Here is a 17,465-nt window from a genome sequence, read left to right as displayed (position 1 = left end):
CTGCCCCATAATAGCCAGAACTGCCAGAAGCATCTAAATATGTACTACATCCTAAATACTATCTGATAAATATGAAAGGCCTTTACAAGTGTCCTAAACGTCCTATAAATCTTTTGAAATTGTCAGAAAACTCTAAAGTCATTTCGGAAATACAAGAAGCCTTTAAATAGTATTAAAAATCTCTTAAAATGTATTTAAAATAGACAAAAAGCGTTGATAAATCTATTAAAACTTTGAAGAATTTTCTAAAATTGCCTGAAACAAGTCATTTTGGGAATGATCCTCTCACTAATATTGAGACCTGCTGAAAATTGCCGAATGCTTCAACAAATGTTCTAACTAGAGTTTTTTTAAATTACAAGATTTCAGTGAAATAGGTCTTATACTACTGAAAACCTCCCAAAAATTGTCAGAGGTCTTTAGAATCATCTCGGAACTACCAAAACCATGTAAATGCTACTAAAAACGTCCTTAAAATTGCCATATCAAAAACTGCCAAAAAACTTCTAAAAATCTCTTTAAGGAATGTTCTAAAACTGACGGAAGAAAGATGCCTAATTTCTACCTTTCAGAAATCTCTTTAAACTGATAGAAACCTCTACTAATGTCCTGCTACTTAAGCCAAACTTAAACTCTTTAAACTTAACATTCTATACTTAAACCGAGACTTAAACTCGGTTTAAACTACTATGGTGCAAATGGGGGTAAATTTTCTAAAAACGTCTAAAAGTTAAATTTGACAGAAATACAGTGATAACACCCTGACGCCAACAAATCAGCAATGATTTTGGGCATATACCCCTGACAACGTTCCTCCTTGCTACCAACTCGACAACCGTCAAATTTTGCATTATTTGCAAGTTATTAGTATTTGTGACGTTTTACAAATTTTGTTTGAATTTTGGTATACATGAACTTTTTGAGGTCGCTAGTTTAATACCATTTTTTTGTATAAAAGTTTAATTTTAAGGTTTTAAATAATTAATTTCTTGTTTCAGACTATCACTAATAAGGGCTGGCTGGGCCCATTGCACGTGAAGCGGCCACCGTTAGGTGGCTCTCTAGAGTCCGACCCATCGCCGAAGCTCAAAATGGGGCTTTGGCCCCAAAATCTTAGCTGTACCCGCGTCCTGAGGTAAGTTTCAACTCATTTAAAATTCCGAAACTTTAAACCAGTGCTTAAATTAGCATACCAGTTGTCCAGCAAAACGTTTATTGTAAACCAGCAAATGTAATATTGCTTTACTAACAAAAAAAAAGTGTAAATAAACTAAAAAACATGATGGTCAGCAGTACAATTGATCTTTATAACTTATGGTCTATACTCTATACAAAAGTGGCAATGGTCAAAATACGAAAGATACATACTCTGTATGTCTTTTAATAGTAAATAAAGCGATTCTAGATAATAAAACACATTATAATATACATAGTGTCCCGATTTATAGTGTTTTGACAGTAAAACCCCATTTTCCGGCTAGATAAAAGTATGTCTAGAGCCTCGTCTAGAGCTCAATATTTGAAAAAAGGTTAATGACAAAAACCATACAGTGCGTTTTTTTTAACGCGCAACATAGGATTTCACGTGTTAAATTTTTAAGCCCATGTTAGACCATGTTATTTTGGAACTACAAGTATAAAACTTGACGGGTGGCTATTTCGTACCCTGAAGCTTAAGTAAGTTTACCAATTCGGCCTAAAAAGTGTTAAAAAGCTTGCAAAAATCATATTTTTTCGAATAGGTTTTATCGTTTCATACTCCCTGTATGCATTGTTGTTCTTTGTTGTTTTTGATACTGGCACGGCAGGTAGCAGGTAAAATTTGGCGTAGAAAGTAAAACAGGGTGATCATTAACTTTATATCAAGAAAGTTAAGAACAAAAGAAGTATTTTTATAAGTGAATTGTTCAAAGTGACTTCCGTTTGAAGCCAAACAGTATTCCAAACAATCATAAAATGCCCTTTTGACGTTCAAAAGATGTCGGGTCGTGATGCAGTCAAAATATGTCACTTTACCTGCTACCTGCCCTGCCAGTATCGAAAACAACAAGGAACAACAATGCATACAGGGAGTATGAAACGATAAAATCTTTTCGAAAAAAAGTGATTTTTTCCAGTTTTTAATCACTTTTTAGACCAAATTGGTAGACTTACTTAAGCTTCAGGGTACTAAAGACACACCCGTCAAGTTATAGACTTGCAGTTCCAAAATAAAATGGTCTAACATGGGCTTAAAAATTTAACACGTAAAATCCTATGTTGCGCGTTAAAAAAAACGCACTGTATTTCGATATCTTGTCAGTTTGCGGCGCTTGAGGGCGTTTTTCGAATTTTGCCCATTTTGAAAACGCTTTATAACTTTTTTGTTTATGAAAATATCAAAGTGAAACACAAACATTTTGAAGGCACTTTTTCAACCTGATTTCAGAGGCGTGCTTAGTTTTTTGCTACCTTCAGTTTCCTCAATAGTTGACATAACTTTCTTAGCAAAAAAACCAAGCATGCCACATCAAAAAGTACCTTAAGAATGCTTTTGTTTCACTTCGATATTTTAATAAACAAAAAGTTGTGAGCAGTTTTCAAAATGCCCATTTTGAAGAAAAGTGCGAATTCTGATAAGCACCTGTCAAACGGCGACAGTTTTCGTCATTAAGTTGTGTCATGTCAAATTTCAGCTTCAGACACCGACATCAGTTTTGGTCTATCTCTATTAATAAGAGCACTTCCCATTTAAATACGTCCAATTTGGCCCACCCTGTACATACTTATTCAAGCAGAATGTTTGTGATCAAACATCAAATCATTTTTATGTAATATCCTTCTGGGATTATTCTTAGACTGTTATAATGACGGGTCTACACGCAAAAATTTCGCCGTGTATCAGTTTTCTGAGGATATCAAGATTATTGTATGGTGTGCAAAAATTACGACTTTATAAAAGTAAAATGCAAGGTAGTTTACATGGATATGCCATTTCTAGATCTTTATCTCGTCGGATAATTGCCTTCCTACATGAAATTTGAGGTCTTTTTAATGAATTTCGATACCGTTACTATAATAACACGTTGTTAAATGTAATGATTTTGTTGCAGGACGGTAGTGGTGGTACTACTCAGCCTTCAAGCATTCGTGCTGGCAACAGCAGCCCCATCCAGTGCCCATTTCTACACGATACACTGGAACTCGTCGAATCCGATATTCCGGATCGACAACACTGATAATATAATAGATGTAAATAGGGAGAATTTAAAATTTGAATACGATCAGGTAAGGTGTTTCATGAGAGCGTTCCTCTCGTTTTCCAGATTTTAAGCCGCGTTCCCCACTTTAGGGAATATTTTATGCGACCGTTCAAATTTAATAAGCGACCTACACCGAAAGTCCATTTTTACCGGCGTCAGTGACGATAATTTATTTAAGCCGGTACCCTTTCTAGTTTTATATTAAAATTGACACTTGATTGTCCGGGACGGAGGAAGAAAGCGGGATCGTTCATAATGCATGCGAATTCCGGACGCAAGTTGGCAGCGGCGATACCTAATCATTTTAATGGGTTATACATATTTAATGGCCGCCACCAACGATGCCCCTCTCGTGTACAATGGGTTATAATTTTCGGTTTTAATCTGTTCTTTCCGTCTTCGACCATTTTTCCGTTTGTTAGTTCAATTGTTCTTTCCGTTTTAATTGTTGTTTATAGACGCTTTTTAACGGTTCACGCTACAACGACTTGGAAAATTACACTTATTTCAGTTTTTTCTATAGTATGATAAATCCATCATTCTGATATTTCTAGTAAAAGTGTGGACAGCTTTTATACTGAACAAGTTTAAAAAAAAGTTCTTTGTTGATTTGATTGAAAATATTATAAATTTACCATCAAGAGTGATTTTAATCGAATTGGTCTTGGTTGCCTAATCTAACATTAAACCATAAACCATGACTATAAGATCTATAATAATTTAAGGTGATAAATGAATCAAACTGTCCTGTAAAGGAAATATGTATGCAAAAAGTTGTCCACTTAGTAGCAAGATTAGGCCACTGACTGCAAGTTAAAGATTTAGATTTTAACATATCTTCAACCAGTTGGAGCTGCTAAAAGATGGTAAAAGCCTTACATACTTACTGCGACTCTATCAGTTTTTATAATATTTAACTGTTTAGCGTTCAGTTTAAATTTTACCCATTAACTGATGACCCATAATATCCAATAAACACGTTTAGGGATTAAGAGAACCCTATGGGCAATGAATTCTTGAAATCTGAACTTAAGTAATGCATAAAAAACAGAAAGAACATTTTTTTGGTTCAAATTCTTAGTGTATTTGAAAAATCCTTAATTATTACTTCTTAATAATGCTATATTATTGTACAGTGATGGTTTACTAATTTAGAATAAATAACAATAAAGGTATCAAACATTAATTTACAATTTTCTTATTACAAAAAACAGAGAATACAAAACAAAAACAAATATGAATTTTCTAAAAGTCACAAAAAAGTTCGGTGGACTAATAGAGGTAAGTGGACATCATAATCAAGGAAAAAATATCATCTTTCAGATTATCACTGACATCTAATATCTGAAAGGGTACTGAGGTAAATTGATTGAGATAGAAATAGATATTTAAACAGGACAGATCGACTTGTATATTACATAATATGTAATCTATTGAGAGATCTTAAAAACTTTTCCAATTACAAAAGAAATAATTTAAAGAAAACAAAAAGACTAAAAAAATTTTATTACAGTCTTTTACCCTATAAAATCGATTAAACTTAAAGTATTATTATTAAGTTATACATAAGCTACACACAGTACTACTGCTTTAGTTTCATATAAATAAGTTTTTCACTTGGTATATGAAAAACGTAAAACAAACAAGTAGAGAGTACAGGACAAGGAGATAATCAAAATAAAAACTAGTCGAGAAAAACGAGTAAAAAGACAGATAAATGAAATTATTAAAAAAAATAGATAGCATAGAAGTTAAAATGATTATCTTGAAGAGATAGTAAAAAACATCATTTACAGGAGAAGAAAAAGAGGAAGTATGTCATGAACATTAAAAAACGTGAGACAGAGAAGGTAAACATACGAAAGTGAAAAATCGAAACTAAACTAAAAACTGAGTGAATGAAAAAGAATAAAAATAAAATAAAAACAAGAGACAAAACAAAAATCAAAATTAGGATGGTATATGGAAAAGATATAAAAACAACCTGCAGAAAATGATTATTTGTTAACAAAAATAGACTGGATTTGATACATGTAAGAGCATGTTTTGAAATAAAAGAAACACATTATAATAAACAAACAAATACATACATAATGTAGGATAAAAGAGTGGATAGAAGTAGCAAAAAAATAAGGTGCATGGCAGAAAATTTAATTAGAAATTTGTCAATTTCTTCTTGAATTAGTTCAACACATTTTAATGCGAGAGTATTTATAATATTAAATCATTACTAAAAATTATTTGTGAAAAAAAAAAAAAAAAACAACAATAAATAAAACCAAATCTAAACCAAACCTAATCTAACCTAACCTAACCTAATCTAACCTAACCTAATCTAACCTAACCTAACCTAAACGAACCTAACCTAACCTAACCTAACCTAACCTAACCTAACCAAACCTAATCAACACATTTTAATACGAAAGTATTTATAATATTAAATCATTACTAAAAATTATTGATGTTAATGTATAGCAAAAATTGACAATTCTTAAGAATGTACTCAGACTTGTTTTTCATGACACTCAATGAATAACAGAACACCAAGATCATTTTGCAAACTCGAAACGTTGTAGATTAAATCGTCTTGTACATTTCTAGTGAATATGTATACCATTATGTTAATTCGACATTGAAAAAGTCCCGATCGAACCAGACAAACACCCGTTTTTTCTTTTCCACGGTCAAATCGCCGGCAAAACCGAGAGAGTCGTACCTTGTAATAATATGATTGATCGAGTCTATTTCATTTTTCGTGGGTACTGCCGTCAAAAAATAATTAATGGTGGCACACGGATTTGTAATTTTCATGCGTTAGATTATTCCGTTTTGAATGTTAATAATGATTGTCGGAGACGGGACTTTTTTTATATATGAAATTCAATTCAGTCTAGATAAAGGTGGGCTTGAGTTATTCAATCATGTCCTCTTATCTGAATGGGCATTGTGCTGATTTGATTAAGGCCGGTGCGGTTATAGGCTATTAAAGGTCGCATTCTTGGTATACGGGCTTATATTTGGGTGTAAATATGGGTCAATTTATATTTAAATTATGACATAACGGGCGTTACTCATGTGTCGACTAAACCTGCATTAAATATTCATTGAAGACAATCTAAGTTAGATGGGTGATAGTGCAATTAAAGCACGAGCTTAATACTTAATATAAGACACTGATGATTACAGGAAATGATGTTTCAACATGGAGATATGAAAAACAGCGTATTGATGCACGTTTGGCTATTTAAGTTCTGTTATTAAAAACAAGTCATGCTGGAAAAAATAAGAAATGTTTGTAAAAAATTGATGTTTTTTTAATGACATTAAGGATTAATAGAAATAAGAAATAAGCAAGAAAATGAGCTGGTTAATAAATTTGCTTACTTGTTACAGTAATTTGTTAACGAGTTTTGTTTTGAATTTATGTGAAATATATTATTCAAATAGAGGTCAAAAATGAGATATTTCGGAAAAAACTGATTTTCAAGCCTTAAGAAGCCTTAAGAGAGAAGTATCTTTAGTTATTAGAAAATAAGTATTTGAGAGAGCGTTTCTTCTAGAAATTAAAATTTTCATAATGCTTTCAAAAAAAAATCGAACTTTTTTATAAGTTGCGTTTAGAATAGTAATGCTTTATTAACCATCAGTTGTGGTATTTTCGAGAAAAAGGGTAAGTTATAAAAAAGTGCAACTTTTTATAACCTACCGTTTATAAAAAAAACTGTTTTTTTAGTCATTAAACAGTCTTTTGGTCATTAAATTCGGTTAAGGCATTTCGTAGCTAGAGGGCGTTTGAAACGACCAAAAATTATATTATATTTCTGTTAGCAGTTTGAATTTCATTGTGTACGAGTGTAAAAAAAACTCGAATTTTTTGTTACTAAGACTTTAAGGGTGATATGTATACAGAGTGTCCCTGAAATGGTGTCACAAACTGTAAGGAGAGATAGTACATACATCCAAAAGTGTGTGAAAAAGTTTCTTTAACCAAATTCTCTTAAACGCACCTTTTACGAGATGTAGGCCCGAATTCAGTATCACAATTAAAGAGTTCCTCATCCTTTTTTTTTTCTGTTGCTTCTCACCTCAAAATTTCGTATTCAGAAATAAAAAGTTGTGAAAGAGATGTTCTTCACCACCTCAAACTAATGCCAGAATTGAGCACGATTCTAGGTACTTAATTAGATATCTTAACAGAACCTCACTTGTAATATTATGCTGTAATTTCTTTTTCGGAATAAATGTTCGTTTTCTTGTTGCTCTACTAAACAGTCCAAAGTAAATTATACTAAGTAGTTTTAAGTGAAATATTCCCTAGAAATTACATCAAATTACCATACCATAACTTATACCTAACACAATACTATTCTAAAACAATATAGGATAGGTGGTTTTTCGAATTTTTAGATTATACAGGATGATTCGAAAGATGGGGTTTTCCTTTCACCTGCAAATAGACATCCAAAAAACGTTTTTTTTTTTCGTTTGACGTTTTTTTGAAATATGAACAAGAACGAAGATACAGAGTGTCAAAGTTTTGCTGAAAAAACAAAATAAATTAGATGATGTAAAAACCGCAAGATCAACTTGTCTATCAAACGAAGAAAAATCTGCTAGATGGCAAATTTGCATTCAGTAGCTCCTTAGCAGTTCCTTACTTGAGCAATTCATCTTGTATGCATTCGGAATTTGTAACTTAAGGATTGCCTCAGTTTTGCTCAAGTGAGTGTAAACTTAGAAGCTTGTAAGGTAAGGGTGAGGAGTTCCTCAATTGTGATTCTGAATTCGGGCCGTAGTGTCAAAATTGAAAAAATTATATGGGTTTTTGTAAATACATATCTCTTGAACCGGTTGTCGCACTGAGAACAACTTTTGCAGTAATCTAGGAAACGCAGTTTTATGGCATAAAACAGTGGCGGAGATTTAGGTTGACGATGTTTTTTTACCCCTAACTGCTACGCCACAGGGAAAATAGATGCTTTAAAAACGTTTCCTTAAGTGTGAGTGTAATTTTTTTTATAAACCGACCGTTTTTGAGGAAAATAGCATTTTATGACCAAAAAACATGCAACTTAAAGGAAAACATTTAATTTTGAACTCAATTAACTAATTATTGTTAGTTATTAAATAATTATAAATTTCAACATTTTCATCATTGTTGTAAATCTTTAAAATGTCTAAAAATTAAATATTTTAAAGCTCCCATTTTTCAGCTAGTGTAGAAGTTAGGCACAAAAAACCTTGTAAACCACAAAATCTCCGCCGCTGCTTTATGTAATGTATTTTTTGAACAATTTCCAAAACTAATTTTTGACGTAGAACAGTCCAAGGCAATAGAAAACAGTTTCAAAGCAGCTCATACAAGTTAAGAACAATCTCCTCTAAGGGCATTTAAGGGGGTTTATGTTTATAGAAACTTTTTCTCATATTTTTGTACAGGATCATTCACAGAAGACTGCTCGATCCATCTTTTTCGGCTTTACTTTTTGGTAATTTTAAAAAAATGGAATAGCCATTTAATGTTGTTTAAAAAGTTGAATCTAAAAATTAATACCAAAATATGCTACACTTATATTTTTTTTCTCGGGGGTAATATCCCTAGTGCATTTAATTTTTCCGGAAAAATTTGTTAAAACAAATTACTTAGAAACGAGTATTCCAATTTTTCCACAGGAAAAATTAGATGCACGAGGGATATTTGGTAAGATTATTTCCTGAGTTAAATAAACATTTTATATTAATTAAAACAATAAGAACAATAATTAATAAGAACAATAACTTTCAAGCTAGAAAGGGTAACACTATTCTTTATGTTGTTGTGAGGAGCGTGCAATTTTTTCGATTTTTTTTCCGGAAAAACTGCTGACAGCTAAGTTGACAGTTGTTGACAAGTGATTTTTCCACTTAAAATTTACATTTGTTATACTAATTCTTGATAGCGATTGGTCAAAATTGATAGGAAGGAAATAATCGGCAAATAATTCTAAACATGGCAAATAATTATACGAAAAGAAAATAATCTTACGGCTATTACGAAAATTTTATTTTGTCTTTTGACGAATCTTGTATTCTTTTTGTAGTAAAATGTCTGGAAAATTTTGGTAGTCATTTTTGGACTTTTAAACTGCATCAAATGGCTATTTCAGTTTTTTAGGGTTGTGATTGACCCTATACTTTCTCTCCTTACAGTTTGTAACACCAATTCGGGGGCACCCTGTATATTTTAAGATAATCAAGTCAAGACAACCGATCGGTAACTGACTGCTTCAACTAAATATCATGTTTTCGCGTTTAATCAACTAGTTGTTTTAAAAAATTGTTCTAACTTTTCTTCTTTTGTCAGGGAAATAAACGTAAAAATTAGTATAATATTTGAAATCTTCTTTGCTTTTGATAATTTAAATGTGTTTAGTAATCATGAAAGATGTGTTATAAATGTGAATATAAATATGCTACTGCATAGGAAAATGTAATATTTTTTAGTCATATTGATTTTGTAACATCTTTAGGTAAAAACCAACAACATCAATTAGTGTTAAATATTCCAGTTAGGTCTTTTGTTCAAACAATCGATTCACTTAACAGTCTAAAGTTGACCATGCCCATAACCTGATAGGAAATCGGTTGTAAACTGTAGAATAATACAAACCGGACTCTAGAATGATAATGGTCAGCAGGGCCGAAATCTCTAGCATATATAGAGCCTTTGTGTGTGGCCCCACAGGTATTGTCACCGTTTAATTAATGTATCGTATGTGCTATGCATTATTAACATTAAAAGCCGATTAATAAAAATTTATATTTGTTTCCCGAAGGCCCGATATGAAATTTGATACGGCAGCCGCGATGATTTATAGACTCCGGCCAAGTTATTGATATCGCTGACGTGTAAACACGAATAGAATATTCAAATAGAAGGTATCAAGTGATAGAGTCGAGAAATTCAGCCGATGAAAATGTTAGGTTTCGATTCGACTTACTTACTTACTACATTATTAATGGGTTTGTTACCGGTCGTCAGATCTGCCTGTAACCTGTAACGAATCGTATCGATGTTATTGTTGGCCGATGTAATTCTGGCGAATTTAGAGGCCAACCTTCAAGATAAAGTTACAGTTATTCGATTACAACGTATTAGGTTTCGGGTAGTGATGTCTGAAGAGACTGGTTTCGGTGAACGATCGTTAATTTGTCGTAAAACCCGCCTAGTTGTGCTTTTAGGCATTTTTTTCAAGCTGTTGTGCGAAAATCGCACGTAGAGGTCGTTTGTGCCAACATTACAATATACCTAAGTTGTAGTTTTTGACACAGTAAAGTAATAAATAAAGGAAAGTTTGTAAACTTTTAAACCATATTTTTGACTCAGAAATGATTCGATTCTTATGTTTCTCACACAATAAGCTCTGTTTTTTAGTGGACACTTTTTGTTGTTGGTTTTTTGGTTGGTATTGATAATCAATTAAAGCAATATCCAGCTTTTTATGACTTCTATTTATATTCAAACCTCTCGAGCAAAGTTTGAAGACTGAACACTCCTAAGAGTTTGAAAAAATTACCTTTATCTTTTTCTCTTCAAGAGTATATGCCAGTTGCGGTTTTGACAAGATTGAGTACTTTATTGGTACTATGGTAAAGGTATGATTGGATGACTTGTTACCTTTGATGCCATAGAGTAAGATTCGGTGTAATTCACAATTGAACACCTTTAAGAGGTCGCAGAATATAGCTTAAGACAGATTGTTTGGCTCCCCAGAGTCCTCAGAGCATTCGCTATGAATCTCTTTTTCCGAAAGCCAAACTAATGGGTTGAAAAAAGTTTTCTTCTGTCTATAAGAGCTCGATATTGGCAAAAAAACAGGATGAATTCGTCTGGGAGAGTGTGGATTGTATACAAAGTGTTTCAAATCCGCATTAACATCTTAGAAATCACAAGTGATAGAGTAGGTAAAGTTGTGCATGCATATCCGAAAAAATAAAATAAATTTTTTATTTTTTTTTACTACTGAATTATTGATTTATTTAAAAACCCCAATGGCATTTCTGAAAAAAAAAATTTGGTTGTCAATTCAATATATTTTTCATTTTGTTTTTCAGTAGCTAATGATGTATTACACTTGTCAAACAGTGTACCAAGTGGTACCCTTAGGTACTTTAAGTTTCTACAAAAGTAAACAGTTGGATTTGATATATTGTCATATTAGCAGACAATTTTAGTTTATTTTGATGTAATTTTATTTTTTTTTAAGTTAAAAAATTAGATTTATTGCTCTTTCGAAAATTTCATAGTACTCATCATGCATTTAAAAAAAGTTGTTGGGTAGTTATTAATTTGTTTTCTTCAGATAATCTCATGTTGTTTGAATTTGGTGTTGAGATTTCATGAAACAGGTTAAACTTTGTTGAATAACTATTACTCTGTTATTAAAGTATTATTACCTACGTTGAATAATTTCTTGACAACTTTGATACATCATTAGTTTCGAAAGAATTATAGCTACTAGAAAACGAAACAAAACCCCAGGTCCGTATTTGAAAAATTGTAGTTGATTGTGGTATCTAAATTTAGCTTTTTTGAATTTTTTTGGATAGTCTCCGGATAAAATTGTTTTAATCTAATTTTTAAGTAATAAAATGCCTATCAACTGTAGTTTTGATATCTTTGATTTTGGTTTGTGTTAAGGTGTCAAGAGTTGTGAATAAGTTTACGGGGTTTCTGTGTACTTTGAGTTCGTTGCTGAAATTTTTTTTATGTTGCTGCAATGATTTGGTTTTGATTTTTGAGGGAATAGGTATGTGTGTGGATGTGTTTAATGGAATCTATAAAAGATATATCTAGGAATGATGACCAGTCAGTTTTTTTTAAAGTAGTATACAGCAAGCTGTATTAGAGAGTTCTTTTGACTTCTTTTGACTTATTAGCGTTATTAGGGTATTTAAGAAAAATTACCAGAATAGATACCGTAACGGTAAAGAAAAAATTTGCAATTGTAAAATTTGCGGTAAGTTACGTCAAAGTTAGCAACTCCTGTTGCTAATTCAGGATTAGGACTTATTATTCACTTTAGCTTATACGATATTTGTTAGTTTCATATTCTTCCCTATCTGTAAAAATGGAAAATAAACTAATATTTCCTGAAAAAATTCTTTTAAGGGATTTTATACCTTATTCTGTACCTTATCCAATTTTATTATCAAAGAATCTATACTCTTTGAGTATATTGTAGATACTTTAAACTCTATATATTTTTATTCTTACTACAGGTTCTTTGCACATAGAAATTTATTCAATTTATTATTAAAAATTTTAGCAACCTAACCTACAAATACTGCTACAAAAGTACAAAAAAAAACAGAAACTGGTTGATTTTGGGTATTTAAAATATTAATTTAACAAAATTACTAAAAGTTACTGAATATACCTAATTAAAATCTACAAAATAAATTGCAAGCAATCATCCAAGGAAGGTGTGATTAGGTTAGGTTAAGCAATCACCCAAAGAAGGTGAGGTTAGAAAAATACGAAATATGTGTGGTAAAGTAACGTTAAGGGGTGTTTGCGAGAGTAGGGCAAAGAACTCTATAAATCAAATCCCTGGTTTAATGTAATAACGTTTTCGCTATAGCGTAAATCAAAATCAAAAGAAATCTCTATTATCTGCACAAAAGGGTCTAAAGATTTGCTTGGAATACTTGTGTCTTAGTAATAGTCATGTGATCAGACACTTATTCTTCTGTCTAGTTCGATTTTTGCAGCGTTATCTAAACAGTTACTTTTTGATATCTTTGTTGGGTTATAACTCGTTTGTTTAACATTCTGAGGGTTATAATTGGGAAAATACTCAGAATTCATCATTAAAGATTACTGCTTTATCTACAATGCCAAAAAAGTTAATAGCAAGCATTTAAGATTATAAAGACAATCTGCGTTTAAAAGGCTAGGATTAATCAAGTAAATAAAGTAAACCTTCTTGAAAGGTCTTACCAAAAAAATTTACTCATACAGAAAAGTTTTCAGAAATACTAAATCTTCATCGTAGATAAAGTGATTGATCTCTAATGCCAATTAAACAAATTAAATTTGATATAATCTAATAAGGCATGAGATTTATAATGTCTGTAAAATAAAATTGACATAAAATCCGCCATTTTAAATGGAAGTTTCTTGGTCGATTTTGGGAACATCTTATAGGCTTCTACAATATCTGTATAAGGCTGATTGAACTGATTCTTGCTAGTATGAGAACAACATTTGCGTACATCAGATACAATATTCATTGGCATTTATTGCAAATACAAGAGTTGAAATGTCTATTTGGGAGACAAAGTTTTGACATATTTTTGTTTCCAGGTTAACCTGATCTGTCCAGTGTACACACCAGGTACGAGGGACGACGAAATGGAAAAGTACATCATCTACAACGTGTCCAAGGACGAATACGAAACTTGTCGGATAACGAACCCCAATCCTAGGATTATAGCCGTTTGCGACAAGCCGTACAAGCTTATGTACTTTACGATAACGTTCAGGCCGTTTACGCCACAACCTGGTGGCTTAGAGTTCTTACCAGGTAATTAACGTAGATTAGTAAATTGTTTAATAATGGTACAACTGGTACGACAAGAAAAGTTATCTTACTACATAATTATTACAGCCAACTGAACCTCCCTAAAAGCTTAAAAATTGATAATTTTGTACAGGAGCAAACTTTAAAAATATACATTAAGCGGATAATTTCTGTGAGACTTAAAACTCTAAACCGAATATACGGTAAAACGATAAATTTGGGTTTTATAGCTCCTGAGTTTGCACTTTACCAAAGTCTTTTATGATGCATTAAATTCTAACACAAAATTATTTAGATAAGACGTTTAACCGTTTTATGCCCCATATAGACTGTCACGGCAGTGTTATTACCCCACGTCGCTCATATATTTACCTAAAGTGCGTTAAAGTGTGAAGAAAAAATAATCATCAGTAATAAAACTAATGTTACACCATCTATATAACAGGTTTAACACTTCTTTAACTCAGAAATTACTGAAAACACTGGAGGTCCATATTATAAAATCAACAAATATAGTACCATTATACCTGGGCGGTAAAAATCAAACATAGCATAATAGACACTTACTAGTACGTGCTTTCTTAATTTAAATGACGAACTAGCGGTAAATCTAGCGGATATCCTTTAAATAATGACAATGATTGAAGAACCAATCGCATGCTGTGCATAACAATAACCAATTTCAGAAGTTTAGATTGGGTTTGGTTCGGTTTTGACAATGCTGCAGTTGTAAGTGGGTTTTTGGAACTGAACCTCTTTGGAAGAACTAACTAACTTGGAAGAGCAGTATTTGCGTAAATTACAGCACGGTTGCTAGAGTGTGATTGGTCAAGAAAAAGCAGGAAGCTGCAAGCTCCTTTTTTTGACCAATCACAACCCACTGTTGACCTAGCATTATACAGACTATGCTAAACTCTTGTTTTTTTTTTTGGTACTACCAGTTTAACATGAACTCATCAATAACTCTACAGGCTGTACTTGGAGTACCTTTTTTAAAGAAACACATTTCAATATGGTAGAAATTAAAACAACGAGTTTTCTGATAAGGCCTACAAGTGATGGTTAGGAAAAAGTGAATCATAAATATTATAAAATTTACAAATGATTGAACTTTTTTTAACCATTTGTGCAACCTTCTTTCTTTACCCTTTCTAGATGAAGAAAATCGTCATCACATTACATAATTAAGTTACATTTTTACAATCTTGGTATAAGTCACTGTTGTTTGTTTCGTATAAATCACATCCACTAGTAAAAAAATCACGTGTTTGGATGGCCTATATTAGCTTAAAACAAATTGATTGTGCAACGTATTTTCGCAAAAACACGAAAAGTGTTAAAAATTAGAAATTAAACTGCAATGTCTCACTATCTTTTATAAGGATTTGTATTATCTAAATCCATAAAATCAAAATGTGTAATTAAATCCAGTTCTCTAAGTCTTCATGGCGTTTTGTCAATATGTTCAGTGTTTTTAACATTTTAGATAAGGTGTTACACAAAGGTAGGGCCATCCGTTAATCATAGAATATTTGAGCAAATAATTACGAATTTCATAATATCACCTCTAAATTTAGATTACAGGGTTTCGTTTAGATTACATACTTGCGTGTGAAAGTTTAAAGCAAATTTTTCTTTTTAGTATTTCCAATTCCACTTACATGTTTTTCAATCGTACAGGGAAAAACGAAAATAAAGTTTTTGTCACACAGTGGTTTGTTTTCCGGCGTCTGGTTTCGGAATTTACGCCATCATCAGACATTGATAGAATAAAGTTTCACATATTTTCAATCCGAAAAAAATTCAACAAAATTTACATTGGCTTTAAAAAATGCAATTTTAGTATTAAATAAAATGCTGACCACATATGTATTGTTAAAAATCCTAGGACTGTCAAAGTCTGTGGTGTAAAGAGCCAATTATGCATAGTTTTCAGTTACGTAATGACACTCTTTACGCACAGTTGTACACAATCCTGCAGAAAATTCATTTCGTTTTCTTTTCTTGTTTGGTAAGAGTAAATTAGATGGAGATAATTGGGCAACTCATAAGTTTAAAGTAAATACCAAATCGTTTAGAATATCATCTGCAATAGAACAAGCACTAGTAATTAGATAACATGTGTCATAGAAAGAACCAATACATTTATCTTTAGTACCATTAATACCTTTGATTAGTAAATTTACAATGTATAATATTAAAATATATCAAGGAAAATATACTCTTCCCATGAAAAAATTACTTTCAATTATGTGCATTGCAAAAACACAACTTTACACTTGATCGTAGGTAAAGTATAGTATTCCATATCGTGTGTAGCTTCTTACAGCACTAGTTACGTATTATACTATAATGTAGTGTTTGATGCAAGGTTTGATGTAAGTCAGGGTTGGGCTGATTTAAATCAGTCTATTTAAACCGTAATTTTAATCATGATTTAAATTATCAGATTTTTTTAAATAAAAATTATTTCTGATTTTAATCAAATTCTAATTTTTTATTTTACTCGCATTATAGAATAAAACGGAATTTCTAAATGCATTAGGCACTTATCTACTAAAAACTAAATAATTAAATAAAAAATTCTTTCTTTTCTTTATTTTCATTGTAAAGCTTAAAAAAAACAAATTTTCCTCTTTCTCTATTACCAAGCTATTTCTTACATCAGAGTGTGCCAATAAGCCGACCAGGCGGCTGTTTCTCGAAAACTATACATAAATAGTATGACTACAAAAAAAATTTAAATTCAAAAGAGATAGAGTACTGCAGTTTTCACACAATGATAGATAATCTGATTGATTATGAAATAGGTAATAGGAGATATCTAAGATGAAAGTGCAATTTTTGTAAAAACGTCCTCTATTGAAAAGACCGAAAACTAAGTCTCTACGATTACCGTTTTCGAGATATTTCATTTCTTTCAAAGCAAACTTTGGACTACTCCCACCACTTTATTTGAAGAGATAGGAAAAAAAGTTAAATAGGAAAATTCTTCGTAGTGAATAGGGGATTACTTTTATGAGATTTTTACTATACCTTTCCATTTAAATTTTCAGAGTTTTTGGACATTTTTTATTTTAGTGGTATCGAAACGCCGCCTAGCAGTAAATTTTCTCTTGGGTACAATTACTAATAAAAAAAATTTCTTATAGCCATACTTCGTATAGTTTCCAAGGAACAGCTGCGTGCACGGCTTATTGGGACACCCTGTACAAATCCAAACTTATTACTGATGTTTAATGGTGTGTGGCCATGGACACTCAGAACAGAACATGTTTTGATTGGCAGGAAGAAACTAAATCACACACTTCTGTTGCACTGATCACATATATAGCAAAGAAAGGATCAAAATGAGAACAAAACATGTTCAAAACAATGGGAAAATCATATCTCCTGATAATTTTAAATCACTTAAAATAATTGAGGGTTTTAAATTAAAATCAAAGAAATTATGTGATTTTTGTGATTTTTTTAATTAAAATCAAATTTTGCCCCTCACTAATTTAAGTTACTAATATTTTTTACGCACAAAATGGCTCTGTAATGTATTTTACGGTAGGTTAGGTTAGATCAATTTTCCGGGTCTCAAACTTCGGCTTCCGGCGTAATTTTCTTCTTTCAGCCCTTGATATGTAAATGACTATTTTATCTTTTATAT

General features: G+C 31.6%; 1 protein-coding gene across 5 annotated transcripts in view; it reads left to right on the top strand.

The window, feature by feature from the left end:
- Positions 1 to 17,465, top strand: part of Ephrin (ephrin) — a 416,945-nt gene that overhangs the window by 376,780 nt on the left and 22,700 nt on the right. For all 5 annotated transcript variants that reach the window (XM_081996239.1, XM_081996238.1, XM_081996236.1 and 2 more), the window contains 3 exons: positions 999 to 1,135; positions 3,093 to 3,267; positions 13,591 to 13,810. In XM_081996239.1, the coding sequence (XP_081852365.1) occupies positions 1,092 to 1,135; positions 3,093 to 3,267; positions 13,591 to 13,810 (439 nt within the window). In that variant the 5' untranslated portion in view covers positions 999 to 1,091. The remainder of the gene's footprint in view (positions 1 to 998; positions 1,136 to 3,092; positions 3,268 to 13,590; positions 13,811 to 17,465) is intronic.

The sequence above is a fragment of the Ips typographus genome, linkage group LG2 (genome assembly GCF_016097725.1).
Source record: "Ips typographus isolate SLU linkage group LG2, UJ_Ityp_2.0, whole genome shotgun sequence".
NCBI lineage: Eukaryota > Metazoa > Arthropoda > Insecta > Coleoptera > Curculionidae > Ips > Ips typographus.
Note: the sequence above shows the minus strand (reverse complement) of the source record. Positions and strands in the feature narration are given on the sequence as shown.